This window comes from Alternaria atra (assembly GCF_907166805.1).
Source record: "Alternaria atra isolate CS162 genome assembly, contig: 29, whole genome shotgun sequence".
NCBI lineage: Eukaryota > Fungi > Ascomycota > Dothideomycetes > Pleosporales > Pleosporaceae > Alternaria > Alternaria atra.
Genome location: NW_025091327.1, coordinates 1,432,871 through 1,449,414, shown reverse-complemented (window position 1 = coordinate 1,449,414; position 16,544 = coordinate 1,432,871). Strand labels below are relative to the sequence as shown.

General features: G+C 51.1%; 5 protein-coding genes across 5 annotated transcripts; 2 read left to right on the top strand and 3 right to left on the bottom strand.

The window, feature by feature from the left end:
• Positions 1 to 465: 465 nt before the first annotated feature.
• ALTATR162_LOCUS8790 (uncharacterized protein) lies at positions 466 to 1,725 on the top strand (the record flags this gene model as incomplete). Its single annotated transcript, XM_043316423.1, has 1 exon — positions 466 to 1,725. The coding sequence occupies one exon, from the start codon at positions 466 to 468 to the stop codon at positions 1,723 to 1,725; it is 1,260 nt and encodes a 419-aa protein (XP_043172358.1).
• A 1,998-nt stretch (positions 1,726 to 3,723) lies between these two features.
• Positions 3,724 to 4,488, bottom strand: ALTATR162_LOCUS8789 (uncharacterized protein; the record flags this gene model as incomplete). The annotated part of the gene is made up of 1 exon (XM_043316422.1): positions 3,724 to 4,488. One exon carries the CDS (start codon positions 4,486 to 4,488, stop codon positions 3,724 to 3,726), a length of 765 nt encoding a protein of 254 aa, XP_043172357.1.
• Positions 4,489 to 5,622: 1,134 nt separating this feature from the next.
• Positions 5,623 to 6,846, top strand: ALTATR162_LOCUS8788 (uncharacterized protein; the record flags this gene model as incomplete). The annotated part of the gene is made up of 2 exons (XM_043316421.1): positions 5,623 to 6,547; positions 6,608 to 6,846. 2 exons carry the CDS (start codon positions 5,623 to 5,625, stop codon positions 6,844 to 6,846), a joined length of 1,164 nt encoding a protein of 387 aa, XP_043172356.1.
• A 453-nt stretch (positions 6,847 to 7,299) lies between these two features.
• ALTATR162_LOCUS8787 (uncharacterized protein) lies at positions 7,300 to 13,684 on the bottom strand (the record flags this gene model as incomplete). Its single annotated transcript, XM_043316420.1, has 5 exons — positions 7,300 to 8,622; positions 8,677 to 8,962; positions 9,950 to 10,913; positions 10,963 to 11,776; positions 11,825 to 13,684. The coding sequence occupies 5 exons, from the start codon at positions 13,682 to 13,684 to the stop codon at positions 7,300 to 7,302; spliced, it is 5,247 nt and encodes a 1,748-aa protein (XP_043172355.1).
• Positions 13,685 to 15,158: 1,474 nt separating this feature from the next.
• On the bottom strand, positions 15,159 to 16,085 carry ALTATR162_LOCUS8786 (uncharacterized protein; the record flags this gene model as incomplete). The annotated part of the gene is made up of 1 exon (XM_043316419.1): positions 15,159 to 16,085. The coding sequence occupies one exon, from the start codon at positions 16,083 to 16,085 to the stop codon at positions 15,159 to 15,161; it is 927 nt and encodes a 308-aa protein (XP_043172354.1).
• Positions 16,086 to 16,544: the final 459 nt, after the last annotated feature.

The following is a 16,544-nucleotide window of genomic DNA, read 5'->3' as shown; positions in this document are numbered from 1 at the left end:
AGCGCACCGCGAAGCACGCACACACGGTCACGAGAATTCTTGATAGAACATTGACCTATTAGCAGAAACCTGTAGAAGACTAACGCATGCATGACGATGGTGCAGATAGTGCAGGTTTCAACGGGGAAAAGAAAATGTTGAATTGGGGGCTCCGCGACTTCCGATCATTCGAGCCTGATGCTACCTACACGTGGAAGCTGAAACTCACGACATCGACTCGGAACACATATAAGGCAAGATCTTTGCTACTACAGCCAGTCTCTACTTCACAATCTATGCTAGAGGATTGTTATCTCTCAGGCTTCCCATCGAGTTTTTGACGTCATTGTTACTCCACATCGAAACGACCTAGCTGCGCTCGACGTCCAGACAAATACTGAAACTTGAGTTGCTACATTTGGCATTGCTCCAGATCAAGGGTCACGCCGCCAGATTTCTACACAATCAACTACGCGAGTCACTACCATGCCTGAGATCATTCTTTCGATCAACGCAGGATCCTCCAGCGTCAAGATCTCCGTCTACAAAACCCCTGAGGATGGCGCCTCAGTACCGAAACAACTCGCGGAAGCAACTGTCGAGGGACTAACTGCGCCACCTTCAAAGCTAAAGTACGAGCGTGGAGACGAGAAGATCAAAGGAAAAGAGCTAGAAAATGTCACCTCACAAGAAGACGGGTTTCGCTACATCTTGGATCACCTGACCAACGATGAAGGCCTTCCTGAGCTCAACCGCAAAGAAGACATCCGCTTCACATGCCATCGTGTAGTACACGGCGGGGACTACCCCAAGAGTCAAGTCATTGACAAGGAAACATACCACCACATAGAAGAGCTCTCGGATCTAGCACCTCTCCACAACGCGCCTGCTCTCACCATCGTCCGAGCCGTAGCAGATATCCTCCCCCACGCAAAGAACATCGCCTACTTCGACTCCTCATTCCACAACACACTCCCAGAGTACATATGCACCTACCCCATTGACCAAAACGTCGCACAGAAGAACAAACTGCGCAAATACGGTTTCCACGGCATAAGCTACTCCTTCATTGCAAACGCCGTATCAACCCACTTGAATAAGCCGCTCGACAAAACCAACATCATCGCCCTGCATCTTGGCTCCGGCGCATCAGCATGCTGCATCAAAGGTGGAAAATCACTCGATACAACAATGGGTCTAACGCCCCTCGCCGGTTTACCAGGTGCCACACGCTCCGGCTCCATCGACCCATCCCTCATGTTCCACTACACACACAGCGCAGGTAAACCCTCTCACAGCTCCAGCGAAAAACTGCACATTACGCAAGCCGAGGAGATCTTAAACAAGAAGAGTGGCTGGAAGAGTCTAACCGGAACTACTGATTTCGGGCAAATCAGCTCTTCGGAGAGGAAAGAGGACAAACTCGCGTTCGATATCTTCGTTGACCGTATCCTAAATTATGTGGCTCCGTACTTTACCAAGTTGGATGGAGAGGTTGATGCACTTGTTTTCGCTGGAGGTATTGGTGAGAAAGGCGGGAAGCTGAGGCAGGCTGTTGTAAAGGGAGTCAAGTGTTTGGGTTTCGCGATTGATGAAGAGAAGAATTCGAAGCCGGTCGAGGATGTGGTTACGGATATTAGTGCTGGGGATGCGAGATATAAGACGTTGGTTGTGCAAACGGATGAGCAGTTAGAGATGGCGAGGGGGATCTTGGAGGATAAGGATCGCTTCGTGGGGAAGAGGTAGATAGAGAAGCCCTTGATAGTACAGGTTATGGCCATGGCAGACATTGAATATATCGATTCGATAACAACACAAAGGTATCTTTCACGCATGAGATCATCTTTGTGTGATTACGACCTGCCTTACTCGCACACGAGATAACGCACATACTTAGACGCTGTCTCAGGCATATGTTACTTGATATTGCTCTTGATTCACTACTATATAAGAGCACTGTGTCCCAGTTCTCGCCAAGATTGTCCGATGACCAAGTGTAGAGAGTGGTTGCTGAAGCACTTCATGGTGGAAGGGCAGTAGAGCTCGAACACTACCTGGATATCCGTTAACTATCTTCAATTTTCTCTGACACAAATCCAGATTCTGGAATTGAAGTGGCCTTCTGGCTGACCTCGGCCCTAGTCATACGCGCGGCGCCTGCATAGCCGGCATCTTCTGTCAGAGATCTGAACGCTTATTCGTCGAGCTGCATATCGTGGCGGTGAAGCTAACGCAGCTCAACCCTCCGGTTCCAACCAGCCCCAAACCTCTCACCAGAGGTGACCTCCCAATAAATAGATTCTGAATTCATTCCGGGCCTCATAACCATAATCTGGAACACCTTTTTTGCTTATAACGCTGTACATTTCACTGAATTGGTTGTCCTCTTCTAGTCAAAATACCATTATGGCCAAGATACGCCATCCAAAATTGTCTCAAGCTCAATGAACTGACCACAAGGAAACGATAAAACGACTTTATCTCGATGAAAATAAAAATTTGGGAGGAGACGGTGGTGTGATCCAGCCTATGAAGCCACAAGGATTGTCTGCAAGGTAGGAACAAAGTATGCACTACGCGTGGCAATCCGGAGCAAGAACGAAATCCTAATTAGGTTGCTCGCAAACCATGCCAATTTAAATGACACGGCCTGGAGAGAGAGAAAGATCAGAGTGCAGAGTACCAGGTATCCCAGCGTCACAGGAGAATATATGGATACCTTCCTTCGTTACTTGGAGAGAGCATCGTCACACCCAATGTCAACATTGTACGCCTCCTGCTAGATTCAGGTGGTAACTCCAATAGCACAGTGGCGACGAAGCTCCCATATCCTCGCAGAGGCCGATGGAACGCTGTCTCTGAAGCCATCTACACTGGCGATGTCGCCATGGTACAGCTCTTGCACAACGCTGGCGCCGACTTGCATTTCAACGCAACTCTCGGCCTTACGCATACTTCGCTACAGCTGGCCGTTGACCTTGGACACTTTCATATCGTGCAATATCTACTCAAACAAGGCGTGGATGTCAACGCATCACCCTACATTTGGGGAGCTGGCACAGCTTTTCAGCTTGCTGCTGCAAATGGATCAGTCGGTATTGCGAAGATGTTAGTTCAGCACGGCGCTGACATCAACGCACCATGTAGCAAAACGAGGGTAGAACCGCATTTGAAGGTGCTGCTGAACATGGACGAATTGACATGCTGCTCCTTCTCTTCCATAATAGGGTCGGTATTGTGTCTGATGGTGGGAAGCAGGTTCAGAGGGCTGGTGAACTTGCGGAGAGTAGCGGCCAGATTGCAGCGAAGAGTCTCGTTGAAAAGTTTGCCGAGACAGCAAGGCTGAAAGCTATCTTGGCATTGTAGTGGAATAGTGTCTACGGTCTAAAGACACGTAGGTACAGGCGCGAAAACACGAATTGCTAATAGATTGTAATTGTATTCTTATATTTGTGACGCTAGGCTGGTAGTCTATAGCCTGCAATGAATATCGTGACACACTTCATGAGTGCATGTAGTTGGGTATCGCTCCCGGGGTGATATAATGTCTTTCGTGAAACCCAAACGCCATCCCATGATCCAATCCAATCCGTTCTCAAACGCCCTATAAATGCACTAGTTGAATCCAAATTCTGGAGAAATGTCTCTTGAAGTCTGAGCTAGGCTGCTCTTACGAGATGTCGTGGCAATTGCCATGCCAGACTCTGAAGAGCTTGCCTTTCGCGACTGCGATTGCGAAGTAGTCTAGACTTGCCCAATGGGTACTCCAAAGTTGAGTGGTGGACTCTTGAGCCTGACGCCATCTACAACTTCGGTAGCACAGGAATTGCGAGATTCGGCCGAACCTTTCCGACTCAGTGGCAAGTCTTCCTCAGCATTGTCTGCGGTTGCTGGGGGAGCGGCGGGTTCGGGTGCATCTTTAAGTTTGCTGAATCTGTCCTGGTCCTTGGCAACCTGCTCGAGCACATCATCGAGCACGTCGAGTGCTATGTGATCACTAGCACCATCGACCGGGTTGGTGGGTAGCATGAGCGGACCTATCAAAGGCTGATCTTCTGGTGGTGTACCAAACAGTGTCTGTTCTTCCTGAGCAGGCGGCTCTTCAACTGCGAGCCCCTCGTCTTGTACTGGAGACAGGGCGCGTGGGATCAACGGGGTGTGACCGGCGAAGCGCTTATTGGCTTCGGGTAGCGGGGAGAGCAGGGCATGGGTCGGAGCCGGAGATGGGAAGACTTCATCGTCAAGGTCGGATATCGGTAGAGAGATGCGCGTAGGCATGCCAGGGCGCTTGTGTCGCCTCTCGAGCAGGCTCTGGAACGAGGAGCTGTTCGGATCGAGGGCACCTAGCTGGGCACCGGTTATGACATTGTCAAGGCCCTGCAACTTGTCCGTAATCATCTCGGCAGGCGGAGTAGTGGTATCGGGGGCAGTGAAGAGGATGTCAGGACGAACATCCATCCTGGTGAGGCCAGCCCAGACGGTTTGAGTTTCAGCGTCAGCATATGTCATAATGAAGTTGCATCAACGCTAGAAGGCGGTTAGTCGACTTCTGCGCCTTCTAGAGGCAGCACACACACCTAATGCAGGCTGCGGGAAGAGAAGTGCGCCGTGGCTTCGGACTCGTGGGCAATGTCGCGTGGTGAATGTATGCCGGGGGGATAGGATGCTACAGCGAAGGATACCGGGCGATGTTCAATGCGTGTGTGGGAGTGAAGGAGGTAAAACTGCAGTGGTGGAGAGAGACTGGCAGACGCGGCGCGGGTAAGTTGCTCATATGAAGAACACGAGTCTAGCGGGTGGATACAAGTGCACAACAACGCAGAACGCGGGTACGGTGAAAGGGACGCAGCGATCTGTATCAGCACAAACACGTCACACGTCATAGCTGCGGAGGGTTCCTGGCCGCCCACGACGCCCCCACCATGATTCCCGGCAACACATCCTCCCAGCGCCATCATCTTCGACTGCACAATCTAACAAAACGCCATGTTTTTATTCTCTTAATCTTGCAGCTCTCGCTTCCTGTTTCACGCTTTCTTAGTCCTGCAGAATCCTCCAAGCCACCCGCCGTCGCGCTTGAGGTGTGGATCGGCGTGTCATGATGAAGCCCCTCTTGGCCGCCATGAAGCGGGTGGCCGTGACCGGCGTCATCTCGCGACATCATTATCTCGAGAAACACCGCGTGCTCTCCATTTCCGTCGACCTGGTAACCACTTTGAACATCGCAGCCCTTGGCGGCGTGGAATACGCTTACACGTGAGAGCTCATTGGCAGCGTGGGCCTGGTTCCGATCGAGACCTAGAGCCTGTCATTCTCTCCCGCCTTGGTTGTGAAGAGGGGTAACGCGCTCACAGCTTAAAGTACACATTCGAAATAACTTCCATGGACGCATAAGCTGCATAGACGTTCCTGAATCTTCTAGCCTTCTCCATTTCCCCAACATACCCCATTCCGACGTCTTCCGCTCCAGTTTGCAGATCGCGCCCTCTCAATCAGGAAGACTAGCAATCGCTACGCATCTAACAAAGGTCCCCACTGCGCCAGATCATGGAAGCGTTTCCGTATATCTCTCCACAACTCAAATATTCGGGCCTGACGAAGCAAGAAAGAGAAGGACTGGCAACAAAGGAAAAGCCCGCCACCATGCACCAGGCTAATTCACCGGGTACCAATTCAGCGCAAACAGATCCCATCAAGACCGCTAGGAAACATGAATCCATGAACAACCGCAGTTATGCGATTCCATTTCCTGGTAGCATGAACTCATCTGAAGATGACGCGCCACCTTTTCCCGACGCCGAGGTATCTTCACTGGCGCTCGATAATAAGCCTGGCGCGCAAATACACTACACATACTACCCTGCATCGAAGCCCCACGGGGGTCATCCGAACCCGTTCTCGCAAACGCTGATCGTCTTCCTAAACGGGCTCATGATGCCAAGAAGTTCATGGGATCCGGCAATGCGCAGTTTCTTAGAGAAAAGGATAGTGGGGCGTCTACCATATCCTGGTCTATTAAGTTACGATAGATACGGCCAAGGAGACTCAGATCCCGATCCCGATGACCAACAACCACCACCATCGCACGGACATGATGCAATATCTGCAGTGAAAGCACTCAAGCAGTTCACACTTCAAATATGGAGGGACCACCTTGATGTCAACAAACCCACACACTACCCCTGTCTCATCTTTGTCTGCAACAGCATCGGATGCGCACTCGCGAGACTCTTCGCGCAATGCTACCCTGGGACTGTGTCTGGACTATTGTTTCTAGACAGCATCATGGCCAACTCGGACTACCAAGACTTGTGGCCAGACCCCGATGCGCCAGACTTCAACCCGCACACACTACCCGAGGGCGTGACTGAAGACGAGGTACGCTCTACAAGAGAAAAGTACAGAAGAATGTTCCATCCCGATGTACCCAGCCAAGAGGGCTTATCAAGAAGAAACCTCCCGCAACTGTTACCTTACGCAAATGCGCCGAAACTCGAAGGCTACCTGGGCAAAGGCCCATATCTCACCGTCGTTGGTCATGACTGGGAGACCTTTGCCGAGCAATCGTGTACGTACATGTCTCTTTCCAAGTCAACTCTTGGACTACAGAGACTAACCCGGAAAATAGACAAGGGGATTTTGAAAACGCCCAAGGTTCTTACCATGACTTATGCCAACCCTGCCTGGCGCCGCTACAACGAAGGTCTCTGTCAGATCACAGATGAAGGCAAGGCTATCGGTCCTATAACAGCTGTCCGCTGTGGCCACTTTATCCAGCAAGACGACCCTCGATTCGTGAGTGATGAGATGGTGAGTCTGTTGGACAGGGTGGTGAACCGCGTTCAGCAAGTTAGTCAGAGGGACTGATGTGTATGATTATGGCTCAACGCAATGGAATGTGGGCTGGGTGAAGGTTTTGATGTTTGAAAGTTAAATGGCATGATATACAAAAAATGTCCAGTATTTGACAACCCAGAGCTGAGTAATGATAAAAAAAAAGGCCGCCCATATGTACAAGGTTTCCTGAACGAAAGAAAGCTATAAGCATTCTCGTATACGGTATCCAATGTATGGTCCGAACGTATTTGATCGTTCGTCTTCTCGCCACGATTTGCTGGGTCTATGCAGGCCTGCAAATCGAGTCGTTGGCGTCGTCGTCGTCCAATCGTCGTTGTAGCGTAATGAGTCTGAAAGCCACCACCCATGCTCAGAGTCTCTGCTCCACTGATTATTCCTATCCAAGACAGCCCGCTTGGAGCCGTTCGGAGTTCATGATCTCGTATCCGACTCCAATTTCAATTCCCTAACCCATATCCAATCTCAAAAATCATCCATATCCCCCATGAAATTATCATCACCCGTATCCACCGCCTTGTTTCTCGAACTCCCACTAGGCTTGAAATCATTCTCGAAATCGTCGACTTCTTCAGCATCATCTTCGTCTTTCTCCTCCAACAACTGCCTCTTCTCCTCGTCATCCAATCCCGCTCTATTCGCAGCCTGCATCCTCACGCTCAACGGCCGATTCTGCATATAGCTCTCCATATAGCTGGCGCCCAGACTACTTGGGTACCCGTAGCTACCCGCTTGGTCCACATCATCCACACCGCTACCATGTAAACCGCCGACGTAGGTATCGAAATCCGTGTCGTCGTCTGCGAGATCGTCGATTTCGAGTTCAGCGCTTGTGGCGGCCGCGATCGAGTAGATGGGGTCTGGACCCGCGGTCTCGGGAATGGTGTATGCGGTTTGTTGAGGGAGAGAAGGTGACGGGTCGAGGAATGTGCGGGTTGCACTTTGGGCTGAGCCGAAGGGTATGTTGGGCGAGCGTGGGGAGGGGAGTGGTGGGGAGTTTTCGGCGGCTATGGATACGGTACTTGGTGTTTCGGAGAGGGGCTTTGCAGCCGAGTTGATGGCGTTGGTCATGGGGAGGGGTAGGCTGTGGTGTACAGCATCACGGTGTTCGAGGTAGACTGGTGGCTCTGGCGTGGTGAGTCGCGGATCTATCATGTCGTCAAGCGAAGCAGTTGAGTTGGAGGCGGACGTTGCTTCGCTGCTGGGTGATGTGAGGGGTGGTTCCTCGACAGTGTCGGCGGGCAGGACGGTTTGGCCATCTATGACCAGACTGACTCTCTTCCGTTGCGATCTAGGCTTGTCCTTGTGTCGCAGGGCAGACTTCTTCATGGTGGTGCGCTTGGCCTTCTTAGCTATCTCAGCTGCCTGATTCTCTCTGCCTAGCTGCTCCCCTAGCGCTGAGCACTCCATGTCCTTGTTGTCCTTCCTAGACTTCCGGCCGTCTTTGCTCTGCTCAGCATCTCTTGACGCTCCAGCCTGCGCTAAGTTCGCCGTGGTATTTGCGCTATGTGCGACTTCGGTCTTGGACTTTTTCTTCTTCTTTTCTGGCGAACTGTCGCGTGCATCGAGCAAGGGAAGGAAGACGGGCGTAACTAGGCCATAGAGCTCCTTCTCCCTCTTGTGCACTCTGGTGTGCTTCTTCTGCTTGATCTTCTCTTCAGGCTCGGGCTCAGGCTCGGGCTCCCTTGGGTCGAGCGGTGACGCAGTGCTTTGAGCATTACTGGTACACGTTTCTTCTGCGGACGCGAATTGCTGGTCGCATGCCATTGAGCGGTACCGGGCTACAAGCTAGGCCCAAATCAGTCTTGCACAAGAATCAAAGGAACCAAGATAGAGTCCTACCTCTTCGCCATGTCTCCGCAGTTCGTCCTGCTTGGCCTTTATGTAGTCCTTGATGTCGTCCTCGAGCTGCTGCCTTCTCAGCTCGACGCTGCGGGCCAAGGCGTCCAATTGCTCTTTTGTGAAGCCTGGGACCTCGGCCAGGCTCGGGTCGGCGTGCAAAAGCATGGACTGCTGAAATGTGTGAGTCTTCTGATCGGCCGGATGATTCCGCTTTGGGCGTGCGCCGGAGCAGGCTTCTGCGGCCTTCAGGTGGTTATATATGGCGGGAAAAGATACTTGGCGGCACCTGAGCAGCGTCAGTTGTCGCACTCATGGCGGGCGGTTATATGCAGCATGCTGCGACTGTCGGATTGCCCGTCGCGTACCTGGTATCGGGGAGTAACGCATTCGGAGGCTGGCGGGCGATTGGCCGGCGTCGAGGTCACAGGACAGCTCTACTGTGGCTTCCGCTCTGCGCTGTACCAGAGCCAATCTCACCGAGCCAACTAAAGCTCGACTTCAGCCTTCTCACGCGGGCAACGGGCGCAGTAACGACTATCGCGTGCTCGAGAGGCGTCAAGGTGGTGATTGCAAAATCTCTGCCTTTGCTGGTCAGAGGGGCACGCTCAAGGTTGTGATCTGACGCTTTCTATCCGGCTGCTGTTCGGACATGCGCCTTGCCTGTTCGGGCAGGGCTCGGTGGGGGCTTCTCAGGCGTTGCAGAGATCAACGGTTCTAGAAGGGTTCGCGTCTCCCCTCCGATACCACCACCACCCGCCCTACTGCGACAACACGCGTACACTCCTGTTTCCGCTGCATCTGCTACAGCACTTTCCTCATGCGTCTTCGTGTGGATACAAACTTGGCCGTCGCCCACCACTGGGTCCCTGCCTGGATGCGCCAGAGCGTCAAGTGAACGGCTGCAGAGGGGTTCCCGCACACAGTTGTCCGGCTAGCTAACATGCATCCATCTCCGCATTACGGGTCCTCGAACTACTCGTCATCGGTCAATGCGCCAAGCAGCTCGCGATCCTGCAGTTGACATGCTGTGAGACACATGGTCGTATACAAGCAGACATAGGCTATTTCAACCTCTGCGTCTTGAAATCGATATGTGTGCACGGTGAGCTTACTTTCTGGTCTACCACAACCCCCATGCCAGTCTCCCGACGCCTATACAGGTCGCTATGAAAGCCACACAGGATGCAGCCCGTCCAAGAAGTCGGCATCCACATTAATAAAGCTTCGCCAAAAGTCAATCTCGAAGCGGCTGGGCTGCTTCTGAACGACCCACGTGACACCTTCACTTAATCTCCGACAGTCGTTTGCATCCTGACCCATAACCAGGAAGAGATCTCTGGCAACCACCACCTGGCCTCTCCAAATATGTTCGTATTCACCCAGCGTTATAGTCATCGACTTGTGTACGCTCCATTCACTCATTGGCATATCCTTGGGAATGTACTTCCATTCCCAGAATCGGCCCCTGTCGTCCAAGAACCTATCTCCCTCCCTGGCCTTCATTGGGTAGAAATGCGGAGCAGACCACATCCGGAGCGCCGAAAATCTTGCTGAAGCGTGTTGAGCTCGAAATTGCTTTGCCGCCTTGACAATGTAGTCGCGGTCAAAGGGCGTAGGATCTATGATCTCTCCGATCGGTTTCGTTGTATGAATGTCGCGTCGTTGATCAATGTAAAGGTCGAGCGAGCGGCCGGGTTCAGCGGCGGCAGTTACAACACCACTGACCCCCGGATGATAGGAAAGTCGAATCACGCCCGCTTTAAACAAAGGAATGATCACGGAACGTATCGCTTTCCGCCATTCCATCGGGTAGATGTCCTCTACGAACTCAAGAGCGCCTCGTTGGTTGTCTTCCAAGAGCTTGTCCCGATCGGCCCAAAACTTCGATGGCATATGCATGTTGCTGAGATGCGTCCTCCGGTCTGGGATTCGCTTGGCTCTTTCTTCTTGGTCAAACAACAGGGACGATTTGAATGGTGTGCCGTACTCAGAAGCGAGAAATTCTTCCGTCTCGTAGAACAAGGCGATGGCGGCGTAGGCTTGGAAAGCATCGTCAACGATGCGACGCTCTTTGCGGAAGAGAGGCGCCATCCCCATAAAGTTGCAAAGCTCGAACGGGCCCGAGTTGATATCGCTCATGACGAACTTGTCCATGGCAACTACCATGGATTGGTGCTCGTTGTACCGGCTGAGACCACCAGGCTCCAAGTCTCCCAGGTGACAACATTCCTTCGCGACTAAAATGCAATCGTCAGTTACTGTTACTACCGGAGACGGTGAACGTACCTCTGTCGTTTGACCGTTGGGAATGACTCTCGATCATTTTCCCAACATCATAACCTCCCTTATTATATACTCGATGACGGCGCAAAGCAGTCCTCAGCGTATACATGAAAGTCGAAGGAGGAGTTTTGAGTTCGGTTGGTATTACCCACGCACGTGCGGGGTCGCGTACTATGGGCAAGAAATAGAGCGGATCTTGTGTATTAGCTACCCATTCAAATTGTGGGACCAAAGGACCAGATCTTTGCTTCTGTCCTTGTTGATCTTTCTCAAACAGGTGCTTGTGAACATCCCTCCCCGAAGCTCGAACCGGAGCACTCTTGGCATTTGAGTCTGTCCCCAATCGTGCATCCTCATGAATCTCTACTTCGTCTCCGTCATACTCATACTCAGAATCAGAATCAGAATCAGAACCCGATGAGTCCTCATCGGTACTGAGATCGTAACCGATCTTCCAGGCTCTGAGCTTTCCCATCTGGAATTTCTCTATGGCAGTCTTGTAGCGGGGAGACCGGTTGGGTATGTCTCTATTCGCGAGCTTTGGGAATAAGATGGCATCTTCTACTTCATCGGCTTCTGTGAACTCGTATCGCAGTTTGTACATGTCGTCTGCTGCTTTCTGCATTTCAGGAACAGAATGGTCGCTAACAATCTCTGCATTTTTGTCGAGCATATCAGCCATAGTCTGCACCTTCTCTCCTGGACGAACACTACGAATCCGCCCGGTATCATTTTCTTCTGTGAGGGTTTGGAAGATGTGACGAGCTCTCGTTAACATGTCTTTGGCTGTCCGAAACCGGAGGGCATGCGCAAATACCTATACTCATTAGCTGACCATACATAGACATCGCTGGGCTTAACGAACCTCTTCGATCTTCTGTTGTAGTTCGTGTGCACCTCCCCCGGGTGCCGCATCCCAGATGTAAACATCGTAGTAATCATCGAAATTGACCTGCCATGACCTCCTAGCTTCAACTTCTTCGATGAAAGCAGGTCCGACTTCACTGGTTATATTGTACTCGCGTTTTCTAGCTCTGCCAATTCCAGTCTTCTCGCGGCTTAGCCAAAGTTCCTTTTCAGGTGGTTGAACAATAACATAACCAGTCACTGGATCGCGGATCAAAGCACGTAGCTCACCTGATTCCATGGTCAGGTACTGAATGAAGCGACGATTGAAAGCATCGTTGCGCTTGATGTAGCCACAGATGATGTTGCGGGATTCCTTAATCTCGTGTGATCGTCCTGTGATCCCACGACCACCAGTCTGGTGATAACTTGTTTTAGCCTCGGCGTTGTCAAGCTGAAAATAAGGTATGAAACCGACAAGCACAAGTTGTTGGCGATGCGCATCCCCAGTGAATTTCGTCCACTTTGGAGCTCGGAAGTAGTGGTACGTGGTGAGTATGTTGAGCTCGAAGAACTCGTCCCAGTTGCGGCATAATGCGACGGCATCAGCGAGGTTGGAGTCTTTCGCGATGATGGAGAAATGGAACCAACCGCTGCGGTTGAGAGCTTGCTCGCTGCGGTAGTTGTACATGTCGCGACCGCAGACCCTGATCTTGATTCGTTTTTGAGTGAATTCATTCTCACCGAAAGCGTCACCAAAGTCTATGAGACCATTTTTCTCCAACTCAGGTGGCTGTTGTTGTGCCTTCTTCTTGGTCGCTCTCTCGTGTTTGGTGCGGTATCGGTTCATGACGACAGAACGTTGACCACTATTGTTATGTATTTGTAACATGATGTCGTCGGTAATGTCGCCCTGAAAAGGGTCTTCGACCAAGTCTTTCGGTACCTCGGGCCCATCGGCGCCGTCCCTCTCGCGTATAAAGTCTACACATGCATCTCGCACATCCTGAAGGCTGGGACGCTCTAACTTCAGACAAAGATCTCGTAAGTGTTCTCTTGTCACATCTTCCTTCTGCAGAAATTGTTCTATACTGTTGGCCTGGATTGCGATGGGTAGGAGCGCGCTAGATGCCAAAAGAAGCCTACAGAAGAGGAGATTCTTGATCTCGCCGATCTCATCCAATAGCTGCTCAATCTCGTCATGGGGAAGTACAGGAGTCGTCCTAGGGTCTACGAAGCGTTCGCTGTCATGAACATAGTAGCCTGCTACGCGTTCGAACCGAACAGGCGTCCGAAGTCTCTCACGCATCTGCTCTTTGGTCTCCATTTCGACGAAGCCCTTGCCCTCAGCGTCTTGTCTGGTTGGATCTTCCAACTTCTTCGTCTCTGAATTAGCCTTTCTTGCTCTCTTCTTCGCGCTTTTGGAGAGCACCTTCTCCGCAGGCTTCGATTCTGCTGGGCCATCAAGCTCAGACGGCTCCGCTTGTACATAATGCTCGTCATGCTCCTGCTCGTTGAGCATGAGGAAGAACTTGATGAGCTCAACATAGTTATCCTTCTCGTAGCCATACACGTCTTGAGTAGGATCCCATTCCTCCTGCTCCTCTATTGACATTTGCGAGAGACTTTTGGCGTACACGTTATTCAGGTATTGTTCTTGGCGCTTCTTGTTCTCTCTCGCTCTCATTTCGCGTTGATGACGATCAATCTCCTTTTGATGTCGTTTGAAAAGTAACGATTCGAGTTTTACTTTCTTCCCCTCGCTTTCTGCCTCTTCGTCTTCTTTCTCCTGGCATTGTTTCACCCAACTAAACCACTGCTTCTGCTCGTACATGACTGCGGCAGCCCGTTTGCCAAGTTTTTCGAGAGCTTTTACCATGTTATATCTCTCGTTCTGTAGTCGGTCCAAGTACTTTTCGTGGCCATAATCATTGTCGATTGCAAAGAAATGACTATGGTGTAATTTGCGTGCTCGGATTACTCGATCAAGCAAATTGTACTTTCGGAACAGATAGTCGTGCACCTCCCGCAGTGTTGCCTCGTTATCAATATCGTTGAAGTCTTGAGTAACGATGGAGGTTTTATTGCTTGCTAAGTACACTGGTAACTCCTGTGTATCGAGGACGGCGTTTCGCCTCTTGTAACCTAGATAAAGAGCTGCATAATGTGAGTATAAGCAGGAGAAGAGTGAACCTCGCTTACCATGACATTGCCGAGAATGAAATGCACAGAGTCTGCCATCCAAGGAAGTCGCTTCTTTGTCACAAGCTGTTTGCGCACTCAAGTCTGATAGCAGCCGTGCATGACATATTGGGACCATGACAACAACGGGAAGGACGCCGATCCATGTCCTTGTGTATGGATTTTCTCACGAACGTCGTTGACGGGTACAAGTGAGAACTCTTTGTTCAATTTGACAGACGCAAGGATATTTGCAGCGTTTCGAATGACGGAACGTTAGCGGTCTGGAGATGAACCAGATGTCAATTCAGAGGAGCAAAGCGGGCATACGCTAAGATCAGGGCGCTAACCACATATGGAAACAAAAGCGGCAGCGCAACGACAGGTCGTCGCGCAGTGATAAGTTCGTTTCAGTACAGACGACAGAGGATGTTAATGTATGTATAGTTGCTATTTGTATAGTTGTACTATTCCTCTCCATAGTTTGCAATGTTTGTCTATCTATCAACGTCTTGTTCACGTTACCAGTCTCTCCACTTGCTCAGCAACTTCCAGGACTCGGCAAAAGCGAGTTTGCAGCGACTTGGCATTATTCTTGCAGGATGTAGTAACGTTTTTCTTACGAACTTAGCGTCGGTTGTAGTCGGTAAGTTGGCACTAAGTTCGCAAGGACAAATAGAATGAACCTCGTAGTTAGTAGACTGATGCTTGATTATGATTGAGAAGCGTTGAAACGTATATTAGGCTCCATCTACACTAACAGAAACAAATTATGTACTTTGTATCTTGTTGCTCAAATCCTCCACCTCTCTGTAGTCTCCGCGAGCCGGCGCGATCTGAGCCGCAGAAGAGGTAAATTGCGTGTACAGTCGATTTGGCGACAAAACATGGCAACTGGTTCCTCTTTCTGTCGAATGCAACTCCCTAGCCGGTGAATCTAGGAATCGTAGTGGCTAACCTGTACGAGGGTGGCTGTGGAGGTTGCACCGAAGGGTATTTGGGCAAACGTCTCCAGGTCAACGCCGATGGCCTTATGCGTACTACCATCTTCCGTCATAAGGCGTCCGTCCATTTCTAAAGTACGGGCATCCGTAAGGGATCGCAGTTTGATGGCCGAACGTGTTATGCTGCATGCCTTTCTGGTATCTTCGCACTAGTGTTGCCTACCAGACTCAGTCGCCACCCTCTTCTTCCTTTGCCTTCTCTTCCGCTTCCGCCTTTTTCTTATCCTCCCACTTCTGCTTCTTCTCCAACAACTTCTGGAGGTTCTTCGCGCCGTTGAACACACCATATGTCTTCGCACTGCACGCCGCACATGTAGGATCTTTTCGATATCTCTTCAAAGCGCAAGCCTCGCAGAAGTAGTGTCCACATTTTGTGATGATGGGATTCTTGTAGGGCTTTTTGCAAATGATGCATGCAAACGGTATCTTCTCTAGCAGCGCAAGATCTACGCCGTCCTCATCCTTTCCCTTCTCATCTCTGTTCGCGGAAGCGACAACTGTTCCTCCAGGCTTCTTGCCCTTGGTTGACATCTCCCACTCGCGGTCCAGCTTCCAGCCTGCCGCATAGTCTTCACGCGCGTGCAAGAATTTGCAGTTGTCGCCGAAACCACAGAACCCTGTCTGCTTGTAGTCCTTGCACACATCCGGCGTGTAGTCCGTGACAGTAATCGTTCGTATGTTTGTCGATGATTTCATAGGCCCTACTTGGCGACTAGGCGCATCGGGGTTCTTCTCGATAAAGGTCTGAGGCTTCGTTCGCGTGCTGCCGAGCAGATTCTTCGAGCTGAGAGCGTCCTCGGCGTTCTCGTCGTACCAGTTTGACTGCTTTGTCGCATCATTGCTTGCTTCTATAACGGCCGAGCGATTCGCTGCATATTGTGTTGTGCCCTCGACGGCCGTGTTCTTCTTCTGGTCTGCGGTGGATGCCTTGAGCGCGTTACCGTTAGTCTTCCGCCGCTTCACCACGCGACCATCTTCGCCTTCTGCGTCTGACCCCGACGAGAAATCTGAATCGGATTGAGGCGGCGGCGGGGCAAATTTTCGGGGCGCAGCTTTGGCTCCTCGCTTTTTAAATTTGACGACGGGTGCTTCCATGATCAAAAAGTGGTGAGTGAGTGTGGTGCGAGGTGTGAAGCATGTATGTAGTGCTGTAGGATTGAGCCGCAGAAAGTTCGAGCCAAGCTGTGGCTGAGAAATCCAGATTCACGTGACATAATCCGGGGTAGCGGCGCCGGATCCCGGAAAAGTCCCGAACTGCCACCACAACAGGCGGATAGCAGATAGGAACAATCTGACAAGCTAAACCCTGCAATCAAACCCTACGTAGAGGTAAAACGCCTGCGGTCGGTACTTGATCTATGTGTGGAGGTGGAGCTTGGGAATCGATGGCAGATCTCTTAGGTATAGTACTATAGTTATTCAGATTCAGGCTTCTGCAGCATTCCTGCACCTGTGGATCACGGACTAGTAAGAATAGAGATGCATGCAGAAAGACGCCCGCAGCCCGCAAACATGTGATAGAATCAGCGATATGTACAGACGGGAGCTTGGTCA